We start from the raw sequence: 15,005 nt of genomic DNA, 5'->3' as shown, positions 1-15,005 counted from the left end.
GCTTTCTGAGTGGGATATTGGGTCTCACATCAGTTTGAGAACCCCTTTCAATCGATGTGCAGATCAGCACTTCAAGTTTCACCATCCTCCTTGCTGGAGGCAAAAAAATGACTAAGGAATCATGGGGAAGTGGGAGGAATTAAAACTATTGTGTGGGGTGTTTTGCCTCCTTCTGTAGGATTGGACTTTAATGCCATATGTGATGGATCATGGACTCTCACCATCTTATGAAATAAATATACTGTCACTTAGGGCATTATTGTTACAGTAAAAATAGACACCATGGGTCCGTCATCTCATGTGAAGTGTATACTGATGCTTCCATACTATTAATAGTGTATCAAAGAAAAGAAAACCATCACACAGAAAGCAGGCTACAATACATATTGTGTGAGCACAGTTTTATTTATAAAAAGAGACAGTGATAGAAATATATTAACATATCAATCAATAATCACTGGCTAACAGTAAAGCTGTATCTAATCATTTATACAGTACCAAATATGTTCCATATTTGTTTTAATTGGAACTTAAGGCCATTGTCATCTATATACAGGACAAACATATGAAACAATAATAAATGTAAAATGTATTTATATACAAACATATGTAGAAATCAACACACTTCTTTCATGTTAATTAGTAAAGCGGATACATCACCTAGCAGAAAATAATGCTCGTTGCCGGTGTATTTATTGTATTACATCCATCTTAGCAAATGATTTCTGTTTAAAAAATAAAATGTGAATTCTCATGTCATTTATGCCAGCGAAAGAGATTTACTAAAACTTGGTAAGTCAACAAATTTTGAGTAAAGGATATTTCATTTAGTGCTTACCCTTCTCAACATGGTCTCATTAAATCTTTAACTGTAGCTTCAGTCATGTCTTGCCGAATTCACTAAGCTCACAGATATGCAATTTTTTTAAAAATTAATCTCAGCAGTGTTCACTGAAAGTTTTAAAATTAAAAAAAGCATTGAAACAGTTTGTAGCTAGAAGTGAACCTAAAGGGGTTACTCACTAATGGCCAAATTATGCAGCCAAATTACAGCCGACTTGATAATAGATAAATTAAAACATTAATTTTTCTAATTCGTCTATTCAAAAAACGGTAATTTAGTCTATTTCCGTCAAATTAAATAAATAATTTGGCTACCATTTAGTTCAATTTGACTGCAATTTGGTTCAACAGAATTGAAGCTATAATTCTCCCGAAATTCATAAATTCACAGACAAAAGAATGGTAGCCGAATTACAGCCGATTTTCCGAATTAATTAATTAATTAATAATTCTCCCCAAAAAATCACTACCTCCAGAGGTAATGAATTGGACATATCTTGACCTCTTGACATCATATGGGGTTAATATATCAATAAAAATTAATTTAAAGTTAATTGAAATAAATTGACAGAAATGACAAAAACTAGTCCAAAGTAGCCTACATTGAGAATTTCTCCATTTAATTATCCAAATCACTGTTTGATTAATGAACCCCTATAGAAAGGCCAATAACCTTATGTGCAGAGGTAACTTAATACAACCTATAAACCATAATTCAATAAAACAGTGATTTGAACATGAAATAAAGATATTCTCCATTATATATGTGCTGAGCTTCTTGGTGATTTAATAATGAGTTTCCTAACTATTATAGTATAATTCGGCTTTGATTCTCAGGTGATTCAGCTGCTATTCACTCTTTAATGAAGAGTCATTGCGGTCGATTTAAAAATGCAGCGGATGCTGCTTCTGACCCCGATTGTTTCAAGTCATAAGACCGCTGCTCCTTTTAGGTGGCGGACTGAAATCATCCCGATCCGATCGAGATGATAGACACTCCCTGCTAGCGGCCGATTGCTCGGCAGTGTGCAAGGGGCGGCATCGCGCAAGCATTTCACTAGAAATGCTTGTGCAATGTTACAGCGAATCATGTCCGCTCGACCCTACATAAGTCTACCCCATAAGCATATGAATCTGACAGCCGAATCGCACTAGAATTGAGCCGAAATGTTGACCGAATTATTTGGGCCAAATTTTGTATTTGAATTAGGTCCTTGGTGAATAACTCTGTAAATTATCCAAAAGGTATTTTTTAACAGTTCATGGTGGCCTATCCTAAACATATCAGAGAGAAACCTTCAAATATATTAAGGGATTTAATTAGGTTGAGGATATTTTTCACAAAATGACAAATACTGTAAGGGAAAACAAGAATATAGAAAAAAGAAATAACGATCCTTATTACATATAAGGTTAAAGGCCATGTAATAGCTGGAGGGTCAGGTTAAAAAGCGATCTAACGTGTTTCGGCTACAGAGGCCGTATTCATAGATACAAGAATTCCTGGGATATGGATGTCTATCTTAAGAATTTACGTGTCAGTAAAGGTTAAAATGGCTATATTTAAAGGATCAGTAAAGTCAAAATTGAACTTCCCAGATTCCGATAGAACATACAATTTTAAACAACTTTCCAATTTACTTCTATTATCAAATTTGCTTTGTTCTCTTATTATCCTTTGTTGAAGAATAAACCTAGGTAGACTGATAGGAGCTTAGGAGTGTGCACTTGTCTATAGCAGTCTATGGCAGCAGCGTTTGTAACTATGTATAACATAGCTAAAAACAATGTCTCAAACACTGCTGCCGGATGGATAAAGACACATGGACGCTCCTGAGCTCACCTAGGATTTACTCTTTAACAACAAAATACCAAGATAACTAAGCAAAATTGATAATAGTAGTAAATTGCTCTATCCAAACAATTTAAGTAAAATTTTTACTTCACTGTCCCTTTAATACTGTGTGCAATACAGATTGTATTGAGCTAAATAAAGCACATGTATTGCCCCCTAAGCCTGCACTTTTTGTCAATATTCAGCAGTGGGCTAATGAGAAGGCTGCTGCCCACCCTAATCGCTTCCCACTATGTTCATTCCTGATTCTGCATGTCTTCCCAGCTTACTAAGGCAGACAGGCAGCCTACCTCCTCATTCAAAAAGCCATACAGACAAGCAGAAAGGAACATGCACCATAGAAAGGTAATAGACCAACCGGTAAACTGCCAATTGACTGTACCCTACTCTGTGCCAACTTGGCATCGGCCTGAAGAACCTTAGCAGAGCAGGTTTTATAGGTAAAATATTCCTTAGCCGTCGCAGCTACAAATGTGCTTTATAGCTAAAGGCTATCTGTGAGGCACACTATATTAATATTATATCAGTTTGTTTTAATGTGTACTGTCTTCTTATTTAATTAAGCTTAACCTTCTACAGGAAATAAGAACAGACTCGATTGGCCTTTTGAGTCTGATATGCTTACAAATGATACAAAGCTATTGTTCATTCCTGGCAGATTGCTTCTCTTTCTGTTTGTATTTGTAACATGACCCTGGGGAAAGTCTCCCTAAGAGTGATGGGTTAAACCAGATGTGGACACCTTGCCCAATTTGCTTAGATGGATATGGCTGCACCTCACTGATGAGCCCCATAGGAGGCTAAAACAATCTTCTGGTGTTGTCATTTCTCTTGTTCAGCGGAGAATTGCTTGGCATTTCGGGGCTGGAATGACCTTGTTGGACGGGATCGGAATGATATACTTCAGAAAAGTTCTCCCCTGTGAAAAGCACAATTGGGCAAAAAGAAGCCACTCCCAGGTGTTAACTCGGCCATAGAACAAGCTACTGAGCTGTTTGTTCCTGGCAGATTGCTTCTCTTTCTGTTTGTGTTTAGGTCTGCTATGCTGTCAAAACGTAGATTTCTAAAACAATGGCTTTAAATTGTTTTTGTTAGTTATTGCTCATAATCCAAAATATTCTTCCTGATGTATTTAATTAAACAGCATCTGTACTTTTATACATTGTCATTTTTATGGCTGTATCCAAAAGGAAGAAGCACTGATGTGACGTCTATACTGATGTATGTATAATATACAAGCACATGCAGGTTTTATTGTATGCGCACAGCTGCTTTTTTGCTGAATATTTTTGAGTTTTTATTTAGCAGACACTTATAATTTTTAGAGGAGGTGTATAACTTCCTGTGGTTTGTTGTTTCATATCATAATAAATGAATTATGAATTAGATTAACATATCTGATAGTATGCAAACAATAAATAAGTGTAGAATTTGTTAGCTATGTATATAGTCATTTTCACTGCACACATCACACACTACTCATAAGGTCTGTTTGTAAAGCAAGCATTTTTAGATCAGTGTAATTTTCCTTATATAGCGCTAAATTACAAGTGACATGCTCACTATTGCGCACAAGCAATATTGAATATTTTTGGCACGATTACAAGTTGAAAGTAAAAGCAAATGCGTGAGCACAATCAGGATTTATGCTTGTCAGGGCTTTAACAGAGATAAATACACGTCTAAATATGTATATGTATGTGCATTGGAGCACTTTGCAGTCAAATATCTGAAAACATGAAAAACCCTATTTATGCAATATTCATATTTAACAAAATGCTTAACTGTGTAACTGTAAATATTTTACATTCTAATGTTCTTCACATAAGATAATATGCTCTTAGCGCGCAAGTATAGGTGTTAGGTGCTCCACTGAAATCTATGTGAGAATAAGTAACACAATCGCGATATTCATAGTTCAATTCTTTGCGCACATCGGGTTTTCGCTCGTGCAAACTTTTTACTTTCAACTTGTAATACGATCACAACCTGGCACGTGCAAAAACTTTGCTTAGTGAAGTTACGCATGAGCGCAAAATAGCGCGCCACTCATAATCTAGACCATAGTCTTTAACATCTATATAATATAGTACAGCTTTATTCTTTTTCTTTTCTTCTTAAATCACATCTCAGCAGTGCCTCTATATGAAGCAAGATACAATTCTAAGCATCAGGGTATAGTAGGTTTTGGGTACGCATTAATGAAGGAAACCTGAAGAGGAAAGAATAACAAAAAAAATTAAATATGATAAAAACAAAAAACAAATAGAATAATGAGAATTTAAACTTCTAGCAATACTGTCAGAGTCTAACATGTAATGAGACCTTGCCTAGGGTCTTAAAAAGCTTACCAAAGAATAATGCATTTGAAAATGGTTTAGTGTTCTGATCATGATAGAAAAGCATTAACAGTATTTCAGTAGCAGATATAATGTTGCTAATTAATGTAATTTTAACCCCTTGACTACTAGATAAGGCTACATCAGCACCTAGGCAGTCCTGTAGAGAAGCTGACCACTACTTTAGGATACTTCTGATAGAAAGTCTATGGAAGGATTGAGTTTAATACGACAATGCTTTATCCCAAACTTTAATAAAGATGCTTAAACATAACTAAAAATGATCAAAGCATGAAAAATGAAATTTATTAGGCTGTTGAAAGAGCATTTATTCTTAAAAAGTGACATAATAGCGAAAAGCCAAAGAAGAACTGTTTTCTAATGTATATCTGGTCTTTGTTGTAGAGGTCAATTTACCAGAGTAAAATTAATCCCATATAACAAAAAGGGAAACCCCTATGTCTGGGACAGATGGAGAAGAGGCTGATAAGGTGGGTACATGTGAGCTAATTTGGATGGGTGGAAAGGAGATGAGTCAAGAAAGAGGATGAATTGGAGGCTCATTTTGGCTTGACTCATGTAAGGTGAGGCTTTCCTTGCAAACAACCAGATATGCATTGGTGATTGACACAATGAGGTGGCAGTATGCTTGCAGTTGATGACAACTGCGGTAATGGTAGCAAATCCTTGAGGTGGGCACAAATGCAGGCAGGTGATCACAGGAATGATAATGGTTATTGGAATGACTACAGTAAGGGTACAAGTCTCACAAAGTGATGTTTCTTTTTCCTAATAATAATTAATACACTATTGGAATTCTGCACGTGTATCAATTACATAGTTAAAATACTGGTACTTACTTGAGATTAAATGCTGCTAAGAGTAAAATTAACTAGTCTTCTATATTAAAATAAATTTAGAGGAAACTTATGACTCTATAATTGCTCTGGTTTTATAAATACAGAAAAAGTAAGTTATTTTCAACAGTAAATAAATTAGTGAAGGAATCTTGAGTCATTATGTTGCTGGAGTTTTGCAGCTGTCTACTAATAATTTCTCAGATAGGGTTGCCAGGTGTCCCATATTTAAGCAGACAGTCCAGTATTTTAGTAGGCTGTCCAGTAAAATCTTAACAAAAATATTGGACAGTTTTTTTAAAGTCCACGATTATTAGCTAAATGTAAAGGGTCTCTTTTGTCTCAACAATTTACAGATATGGAGCAGATAAAAGTGAGGGTCAGTCAAGGCGATCAGATCACTTCTGCTTACATGTATTAATAGCAATCAAATAGATAAAATTATTTCAGTGTTACTGGCGGCCAAGGGGTACAGTGACTGTTCAGTTGTGAAAAATATGCATGGTAATATTAAGAGTGTGGACAGAGGCATTGTGTGACCCCCACCTACTATTATGACCAGTCACCAACAGATTGTTCACTATTTTTGGGAAATACAGCTACAAACCCTACTCTCAGATAAGAATTCATCTAGCACTCACATGACTATTCAATGTTATAATCTCTTTAAAAGATCATTGAAATAACAAACTTACTTTCACTCGGAATTCCAACAAATTGTGCTGTAAAAAAAAAAATACATGGAATTATTAACACCAATAAAAATAGGTTATTACTAAATTCATCCCCAAACATCTAGCTATTTTGGACTTTCGGTAATTTCCCATTACCTTTTTTGCTTTTCACATAGATAATGAGGCCTGCAACGAGAAAGACGCCTCCCAGCACAAATCCCACAATTCCAGTCACTTTCTTGTTGTGGGCTGACTCCGATGCTTCCGGTTCTTAAGATAAAAAAAAGAAAGAAAAACTAAGTATAGCAACAGAAGCTAGAATATTTTTTCAACACTTTCTGAAGTTCTTCCCAATTTTGGCTGATAGTGACATTAGCATAACAGCCTTCCTTATTAAACCTACTTTTTCTATTCAAAGAAACCACACAAAATTCTCATGGATCCTATGATACATTGACTTTAGTTATTTGAAAAATAAAGATGAAATTAAATAGATGAGGGGAGCAGCAGAAGATTTCCTTGCTACCATGATATAACCTAAAGTAAAACAAACATTCTACACACTATTTACTGTAATACTGTTATGCACCTTGTATTGTCTAATGCAATGTTACTTCTTAGGACAAACAACAAGATCACAATGTAAGGATCTATCAGCTTATACTAAATAGTAGCCTAGATGTAACAACACTCTCTGGCCCTACAACTTAACTTGTTACTGCTGGTTCTGCAAAGACCCTTGGGAATTAAAAAAGGGATAGTTCACAACAAAAAGATATGTAGCTAGATTGGAACTTTCTCTCCATTTCCAGAACTACAGAGTTTTGAAGCGCTATACAAAAACAAGAGAATAATAATAATATATCTCTGTTTGGAAGGTGAGTCAAATGATATACAATGTAGAATACAATGAAATATGTGTACTTCCCAGTAAGCTTCAGATTTTTGTGTATAGCAGTGCATACAAATTACATTGGGATTTCCGTTTGTATGTTATATAAAAATGTGTCTCATTGTGTTGCACAGGGAGTTGTACAACGTGTTCCTTAGGGGTTACGTGTTTCTGCAGCTCACTGTAAGATGGAAAAAAAGTAATTTGCATCTGCAGGTCTTGTAAATGTTATGTTTGTGAATTTGCCACAAAATAAAAAACAAATTGTCTATGTTTATATAATTTAATATGTTTTGCATGGTGCCAAATAACTTTCTATGAGAAGCAGCCCACAGGTAACTTGAGGGTCAGCCCCATTTTCCAACTGTGTTTCATGGTGATAACTTCTGTAAGATAGCAGACTGCACAGATCGTATTAAATATAGACTAGCGCACCAATCAGTTTGATTGACTTGACTATGCTCAAGCAAGAATATTCATACGTTCCGGATTGTTGAAGTGTTCAAAGAACTACAGATGGATGGTACTACGATTATTTTAAAAAGTATGATGCCCTGTTAATATTGTTCACTGTGGTTATTCCTTGTATAAGATGGTAATCGGTAGTACCGCACACTGTATCCCGTGCACTGGTCCTTCCAAATGATCCTATTTCTATATGAACCATCCATATTTATAATGGATGACTGCAAATAAATAACATAATTTATGCTTACCTGATAAATTCCTTTCTTTCATGGTGATCTTCACGAGCCTTGATGTGTGGGATTGAATTCATGCCATTAGGAGGAGGCAAAATACTAAGAGCTTTTGAACCCTCCAATATCCCTGCATAACTCAGTTTACCGTATAGCCGAGCAGAAGGAAAAATATACACAGAAAGTTAGGAAACAATAAAAATTGAATTGGGTGGGGTCTTGTGGACTCTCACCACTATGAAAGAAAGGAATTTATCAGGTAAGCGTCAATTAGGTTTTCTTTCATATGGCGGTGAGAGTCCACATGCCTTGACGTGTGAGATCTAATACCCAAGCTGTGGAGTCCATGAGAAAATGAGCGAGACAAAGAATAAAGGCAGTTCTATTTGCCAGAAACTGCGGCCTGAAGAACTTTTCTTCCAAAAGCGGTCTCAGAGGAGGGAAAAGCATCAAAATGATAAAATGTACCAAATGTATGCAATGAAGACCAAGTTGCAGCTTTGCAAATCTGTTCCACAGAAGCCTTATTGTTAAAGGCCCAAGAAGTAGAGACCGATCTAGTGGAATGGGATGTAATACATTTAGAGGGCAAAGCCCCTGCCACCTAGTAAGCTTTGTGAATCACCTGCTTTAACCAAGAAGCTAGGGTAACAGCATTAACCTTTTGTCTTCTACAAGGACAAGAAAAATGGATAAACAAGCTCGGTCTGAAATCCTTAGTTGCCTGTAAATAATATTTTAGGGCCCTAAGCACATCTAGGTTCTGAAGGAGTCTATCCTTAGAATTTGAAGGGTTAGGACACAAAGGAGGAACTACAATTTCCTGATTTACAGTATGTTATGTTGTCATAGGAAACAAACTTCTGTATAAACTCATAGGGTTAGATTACGAGTGGAGCGGTAGTTTGAGCTCCAGCTCGTTCTTTAACCCCGCTTGACTTCGGCTTTTTGCATCAGGTTGCACGCATATTACAAGTTGAAAGTAAAAAGCTTGTGCGCTTACCCGATGTGCGCAAAAAGCCGTACTTCGAACAGCGCAACTTTTTTATATATTACCCCATAGACTTCAATGAAGTGTGAAAAGTGAAAAAAAAAATAAACTACTAACATGCAAACCCAATCACATTTTATATATATATATATATATATATATATATATATATATATATATATATATATATATATATATATATATATACACACATTTTTAAAAATATTTTTTTAGCAGACAATGTTCTTATGAGTATTATAAGAAACTGGGAGATCCTAAAATAAATCAGGCAGAGAAAAATAAACGTGAAAGAATAAACCCCCCCCCCCAGTATTATAAAGGCTTACCAGATGCGTCAATGAGTTTCAGCCCTCATAGGGGCCTTTATCAAGATAAAGGTCCTTGTGATGCATTTTATTACATTCTATTTTGTATAAATAAATTAAATATAGTCCCAGTTACTTATTATAGTTTACTTAGGTCTTATTAGGATATCTTTGGGATCTTTAGTATTACTATGAGTGTAACTGTACTTTTAAATGTAATTTTGATGTTATTTGCGCAACATTTTAGTCAAGCGTAACAGTTAACCAGAGCTTTGAGGTTGCACTATCCCGTCACACGTTAAATTCAATTGCGCTCATGCAAACTCGTTTACTTTCAACTTGTAATACTGCGCAGAGCCACAATAAATCATTTTTCACTCGCACGCAACTGTTAGCACGCCACTCGAATTCTAGCCCATATTGTGTTTGTTAAACCGCTTTGTCTTTATGGAAAATTATGAAAGGCGACTCACAAGATAGAGCAGACAACTCTGACTCTCTCCTCTCTGAGGAAATAGCTAAGGGAAATAAAACTTACCAAGATAAAGTTGAATTTCAATAGCATGCATGGGCTCAAAGGGAGGAACCTGCAAAACAGAAAGGACCAAATTCAAATTCAATGGTGGAGAAATGGGTTTTACAACAGGTCTAATCCTGACTAATGCCCGACTAATGCCTGTACAAAGGCTTTAACACCAGGTCACCTGACTATCTTGCTGTGAAACAAAACAGAAAGAACGGAAATCTGACCTTTTAAGGAGCTTGCTGACAAACCCTTATCCAATCCAACTTGAAGAAACTGAATGATTCTGGGGATTCTAAAGGGTTGCAACGAAAACCGGGATTCTTGCACCAAGAAAAATACATTTTTCAGATTTTGTGATACATTTTTGTAATCACAGGTTTCCAAGCCTGCAGAAGAATATCAACTAAGGCATCTAAAAAAAAAAACATTTGCTTCAAAATTTAGAGATTGTAGATCTTGGTAAAATAGAGGATATTGAGACAATAGGTCCTTGTGCTGTGGAAGAAGGCAAGGAGGAGAGCTGTACATTTGAATCACATCTGCTGGATGGAGCAATTAGAATGACTGAGGCATTCTCTTGCTTGATCCAAGCTACAATTCAGGGTAGAAGAACAAAAGGAGGGAATATAAAGGCTAGATAAAATGATCACGGACTCAACAGATCATCTATCAGATCTGCTCTTGTATCCCTGGATCTGGCACAGTATCAGGGAAGTTTAAAATTTAGATGTGAAGCCATCAGGTCTCTAGTTCCTCCCGTCTTGGTACATTTATCTGTCAACCATGACTGCATAGAAATGACAGAAGCCATTGAGTGGGAACGGAATGGTAGTATTCTTAGCAAGCGTAGAGATTGCACCATCAATATTAGGAATAGACTCCCAAAGTTCCATATTCTTTGCAGATAACAGATACATCTTTCTAAACTTCAAGGATGGAGCAAAGGGATATCAGGATTATGCCATTACCTGGAAATAATTTCAGAAACTAACTCCAGAAATGGAAAAACCTCAGGAGATTTTCAAGGTTTAAAAACAAGTCAAGCTGATTAGCTGCAGCTTTTTTGATCTGAAAAACCCAAAGTTTGAAGAACCACACATAGAAACAAACATACATGGTCCACCTTAGGCATAAAAGAATTGTCCACATCTGAATCAAAAAAACATTCTGAATCGTCTGAGGATATCTCACCCTCTAAAGTACTGTATGAATCTTCCGAGGATGACTCCTACAAAACAGTTGGCATTTCCTTAGGAGCCTGAGCAACTGCCATAACATAAATTATGCTTACCTTAACTTTTCTTCCGTTGGAAAGAGTCCACAGCTGCATTCATTACTTTTGGGAAATAAGAACCTGGCCACCAGGAAGAGGCATAGACACCCAGCCAAAGGCTTAAATACTACTCCCACTTCCCTCATCCCCCAGTCATTCTGCAGAGGAACAAAGAACAGTAGAAGAAATATCAGGGTGAAAAGGTGCCAGAAGAATGAAACTACAACGCCCCACAAAAACGGGTGGGGAGCTGTGGACTCTTTCCAACAGAAGAAAAGGAAATGATCAGGTAAGCATAATTTATGTTTTTCTTCCTAATTGGAAAGAGTCCACAGCTGCATTCATTACTTTTGGGAAAACAATACCCAAGCTAAAAAGGACACTGAATGCCAAAAAGGGAGGGTACAATAGGTGGCCCATTCTGAGGGCACCCAGCCTGAAACCACTACCCACAACAGACCCCCGCTTCGTCCGAAGCTGAGAGAAAACAAATGCAAAGGCCCCAGGACACTAACCAACAGACAACTCAGAGCCATGCTTAGAGACCGCAAACAGACTCACTGAGCCAGCAGTCCCCCAGGACACACCGTCGTCACGGACAGTCCCCAACCACACACCCCTTCTAACGAAGGGAACCCAGCCAATAGCTCCCAAGGGAGAAAGCAAGGAAGGACCACAGGGCAACCCAAAAAGGTTACCACAAGTCCCGAAGGAGAAACCATAAAATGTATATCCCCGGAACAGAAAACACACCTGAGCTGACCAGGACTAAGACATGCTCTTAAGCAAACAAAGTCAGAGCACCCAAGCCAAACGCTCAAAAATCAATAGGTCCTGACAACAGGAAGGCCACTCCCAGATAGGAAGCAGAGCAGAGAAAACATTTCTCACCACCTCTGTGAATTTCCGGAGAATCCACACCCCATCAAGACTCAAGCCGCTGCAGCCGGAGGCACGGAGCAACCCTACACTTGCCAGAGAGCAAGAACTAAACTCCCGCCCCAGCGGAAACGGAGATCAGAAAACCTTCGACTTTAGATACTGAGGAAGCAGGCCTATAACAAGGCCAAACCAGACCAAGGTAACCCTTAAGTCAACACATGGCCATCCTCAAGATGACACAGAGGAAAGGCTTGCAGGAGCAAGAAGCGTTCCCAAAACCTCGATGCCAGAACTCCCCTGAAAAGGGGATGCTCCAGGCAGCCTCGTCCGCCAAGTCACACAAGGGACTCAAAGAAGGAAGGAAAGGAAAAAGGGGAAACCAGAACCTCAACAAGGCCCACAGCGCCCCCAGGGCTTGGTAACAGAGCACAGGCCCTACTCCTAACCGAGCCAAGCTAACCAGCGACAGGCCAAGACCAAGGGAACAGTAGAACTTTCGTCCAGCACAACCGCACTCGGACACCAATCCGAACATAGCCTGGAGACAGTCGACAAGGCCAATGTTCAGAGAACTAGCGGTGGCCCTATGTCATCCAATGCTCAGCAAATGATCCTCAACTGACAGAACAACCCATAGAGCGTATATCTCTCAAAAGGGTCAAGCCTTCATCCTAACCCCCTAAGACAGGAAAAGTCCTAACAAAAAGAACAAAATCCTGCATGAAGGAGACAATCCTCCCACTAAAAGTGGGAATCCCAGCCCCGAAGGTATGACCCACAGGCCAACCAGGATTCAACCTGCAACACAGAAGAACCTCGAGGAAACTCCTGAAACAAGTAGCCTGCTAGCACGAGAATAAAGCGACAGAGCCTTAACCGATACACCATGACCCCATTACTAGAGCGAGCCAACAGGGAGAATCAACAAGCAGACCAGGGGAAACTGGACCGTGGTGAAGCAAGGTCAAAAGGCATCCGACCATAGAGAAACGGGACCAAAAACTGGACAATTAGTCAGACCCAGGGTCACAGCTAAATGTTCGGGAACTGGAAAATCTGAACCAGCCCTGAAACCAAAAGACAGGGAAAAAAGCCCCGGGATCCACAAGGGAAGTCTAAATTTAGCCAGACCCACGGTCACAGCCCAAGGTTTCTGGAACTGGAAAATCCAACCAGCCCTAGATCTGAAAGGTAGGAAAACCCCACCCCGGGATCCACAAGGAAAGGCTAAAAGCCGCAGCCACCAGCAGAACCAGAACTGAGAGGTCCGAGCTCCAAGTATTCAGAAGGGAACCACCCGTCCGATTAAACCAGACTCACAGGGGAAACGCAAGTAATATCCAGCAGGGCTGCCAGAGACGAAACGCTCCAAAGGAGCTCAAACATCAAGTCCTACAATGGTACCAGAGCCAGCAAAGGGAACCTCGAGGACAAGGCACTCAAGCAAGCAAATCTCCCCAGTACCTTCAAACAATTGGAGGACCACAGGGAGAAGACACGGAGCCTCCGTCAGCTCCAGGGAAAAATCCCTAATGCTACCAGGCCCGAAAGGAACAACCCTCTTCTAAAGGAAAACCAGTCCCCCATAAGGAGACCCGACCCACATGGAGAACAGACAAGTTCAAGAGGTCTCAAGAAAAGGAACCCCAGAAGGAACAAGTCTAAAGGACAAAACTATGTCCATAGCCTCAACGGCCAAGACTGCCCAAACCGACAGAAAGAAGGCATAGGCCTCAATCCTCCAACGAGAGGAAGAAAAACTCCAGATCCCGAGAGAATCGAGAGCAAGGAGAATGACAGACCCAGAGCACCGAAAAAAGGCACCTAGAGGCTGGAAAAAAATATCCTATCTTAGAACCGCCAGAAGAGAGACCAGAACCTTTGTAAAAATTCTTGGGGCTGTAGCCAACCCGAAGGGAAGAGCTACAAATTGGTAATGCCTGTCTAGAAAGGCAAACCTCAGGAACCGATGATGATTCTTGTGGATCGGAATGTGAAGGTAGGCATCCTTTAAGTCCACTGTGGTCATGTACTGACCCTCTTGGATCATGGGTAAAATGGTTTGAATAGTTTCCATCTTGAATGATGGAAGTCTGAGGAATTTGTTTAGGATCTTTAGATCCAAAATTGGTCTGAAGGTTCCCTCTTTTTTGGGAACCACAAACAGATTTGAATAAAACCCCTGTCCTTGTTCCGTCCGCAGAACTGGATGGATCACTCCCATTACAAGGAGGTCTTGCACGCAGCTTAGGAATGCCTCTTTCTTTATCTGGTTTGCAGATAATCTTGAAAGGTGAAATCTCCCTTGTGGGGGAGAAGCTTTGAAGTCCAGAAGATATCCCTGAGATATGATCTCCAACGCCCAGGGATCCTGAACATCTCTTGCCCACGCCTGGGCGAAGAGAGAGAGTCTGCCCCCTACTAGATCCGTTGTTGGATAGGGGGCCGCTCCTTCATGCTGTCTTGGAGGCAGCAGCAGGCTTTCGGCCTGCTTGCCCTTGTTCCAGGACTGGGTAGGTTTCCAGGCCTGCTTAGATTGAGGAAAAGTTCCCTCTTGTTTTGAAGTAGAGGGAGCTGATCCTGCACCTGCCTTGAAATTTCGAAAGGCACGAAAATTAGACTGTTTGGCCCTTGATTTGGCCCTGTCCTGAGGAAGGGTATGACCCTTACCTCCAGTAATGTCAGCAATAATTTCTTTCAAACCAGGCCCGAATAAGGTCTGCCCCTTGAAAGGAATGTTAAGTAATTTAGACTTTGAAGTCACATCAGCTGACCAGGAATTAAGCCATAGCGCCCTACGCGCCTGGATGGCGAATCCGGAATTCTTAGCCGTTAGTTTAGTCAAATGA

The 15,005-nt window shown here is 39.3% G+C and overlaps 1 protein-coding gene across 1 annotated transcript in view; it reads right to left on the bottom strand.

Moving 5' to 3' along the window:
- Positions 1-386: 386 nt before the first annotated feature.
- The window catches only part of LOC128667045 (SLA class II histocompatibility antigen, DQ haplotype C beta chain), a 154,678-nt gene continuing 140,059 nt past the window's right edge, over positions 387-15,005 (bottom strand). The window contains exons 4-6 of the mRNA XM_053721917.1: positions 6,725-6,838; positions 6,590-6,616; positions 387-4,910 (exon numbers count right to left, since the gene is read on the bottom strand). Coding sequence (XP_053577892.1) covers positions 4,897-4,910; positions 6,590-6,616; positions 6,725-6,838 — 155 coding nt within the window. The 3' untranslated portion in view covers positions 387-4,896. The remainder of the gene's footprint in view (positions 4,911-6,589; positions 6,617-6,724; positions 6,839-15,005) is intronic.

The sequence above is a fragment of the Bombina bombina genome, chromosome 7 (genome assembly GCF_027579735.1).
Source record: "Bombina bombina isolate aBomBom1 chromosome 7, aBomBom1.pri, whole genome shotgun sequence".
Lineage (NCBI taxonomy): Eukaryota > Metazoa > Chordata > Amphibia > Anura > Bombinatoridae > Bombina > Bombina bombina.
Note: the sequence above shows the minus strand (reverse complement) of the source record. Positions and strands in the feature narration are given on the sequence as shown.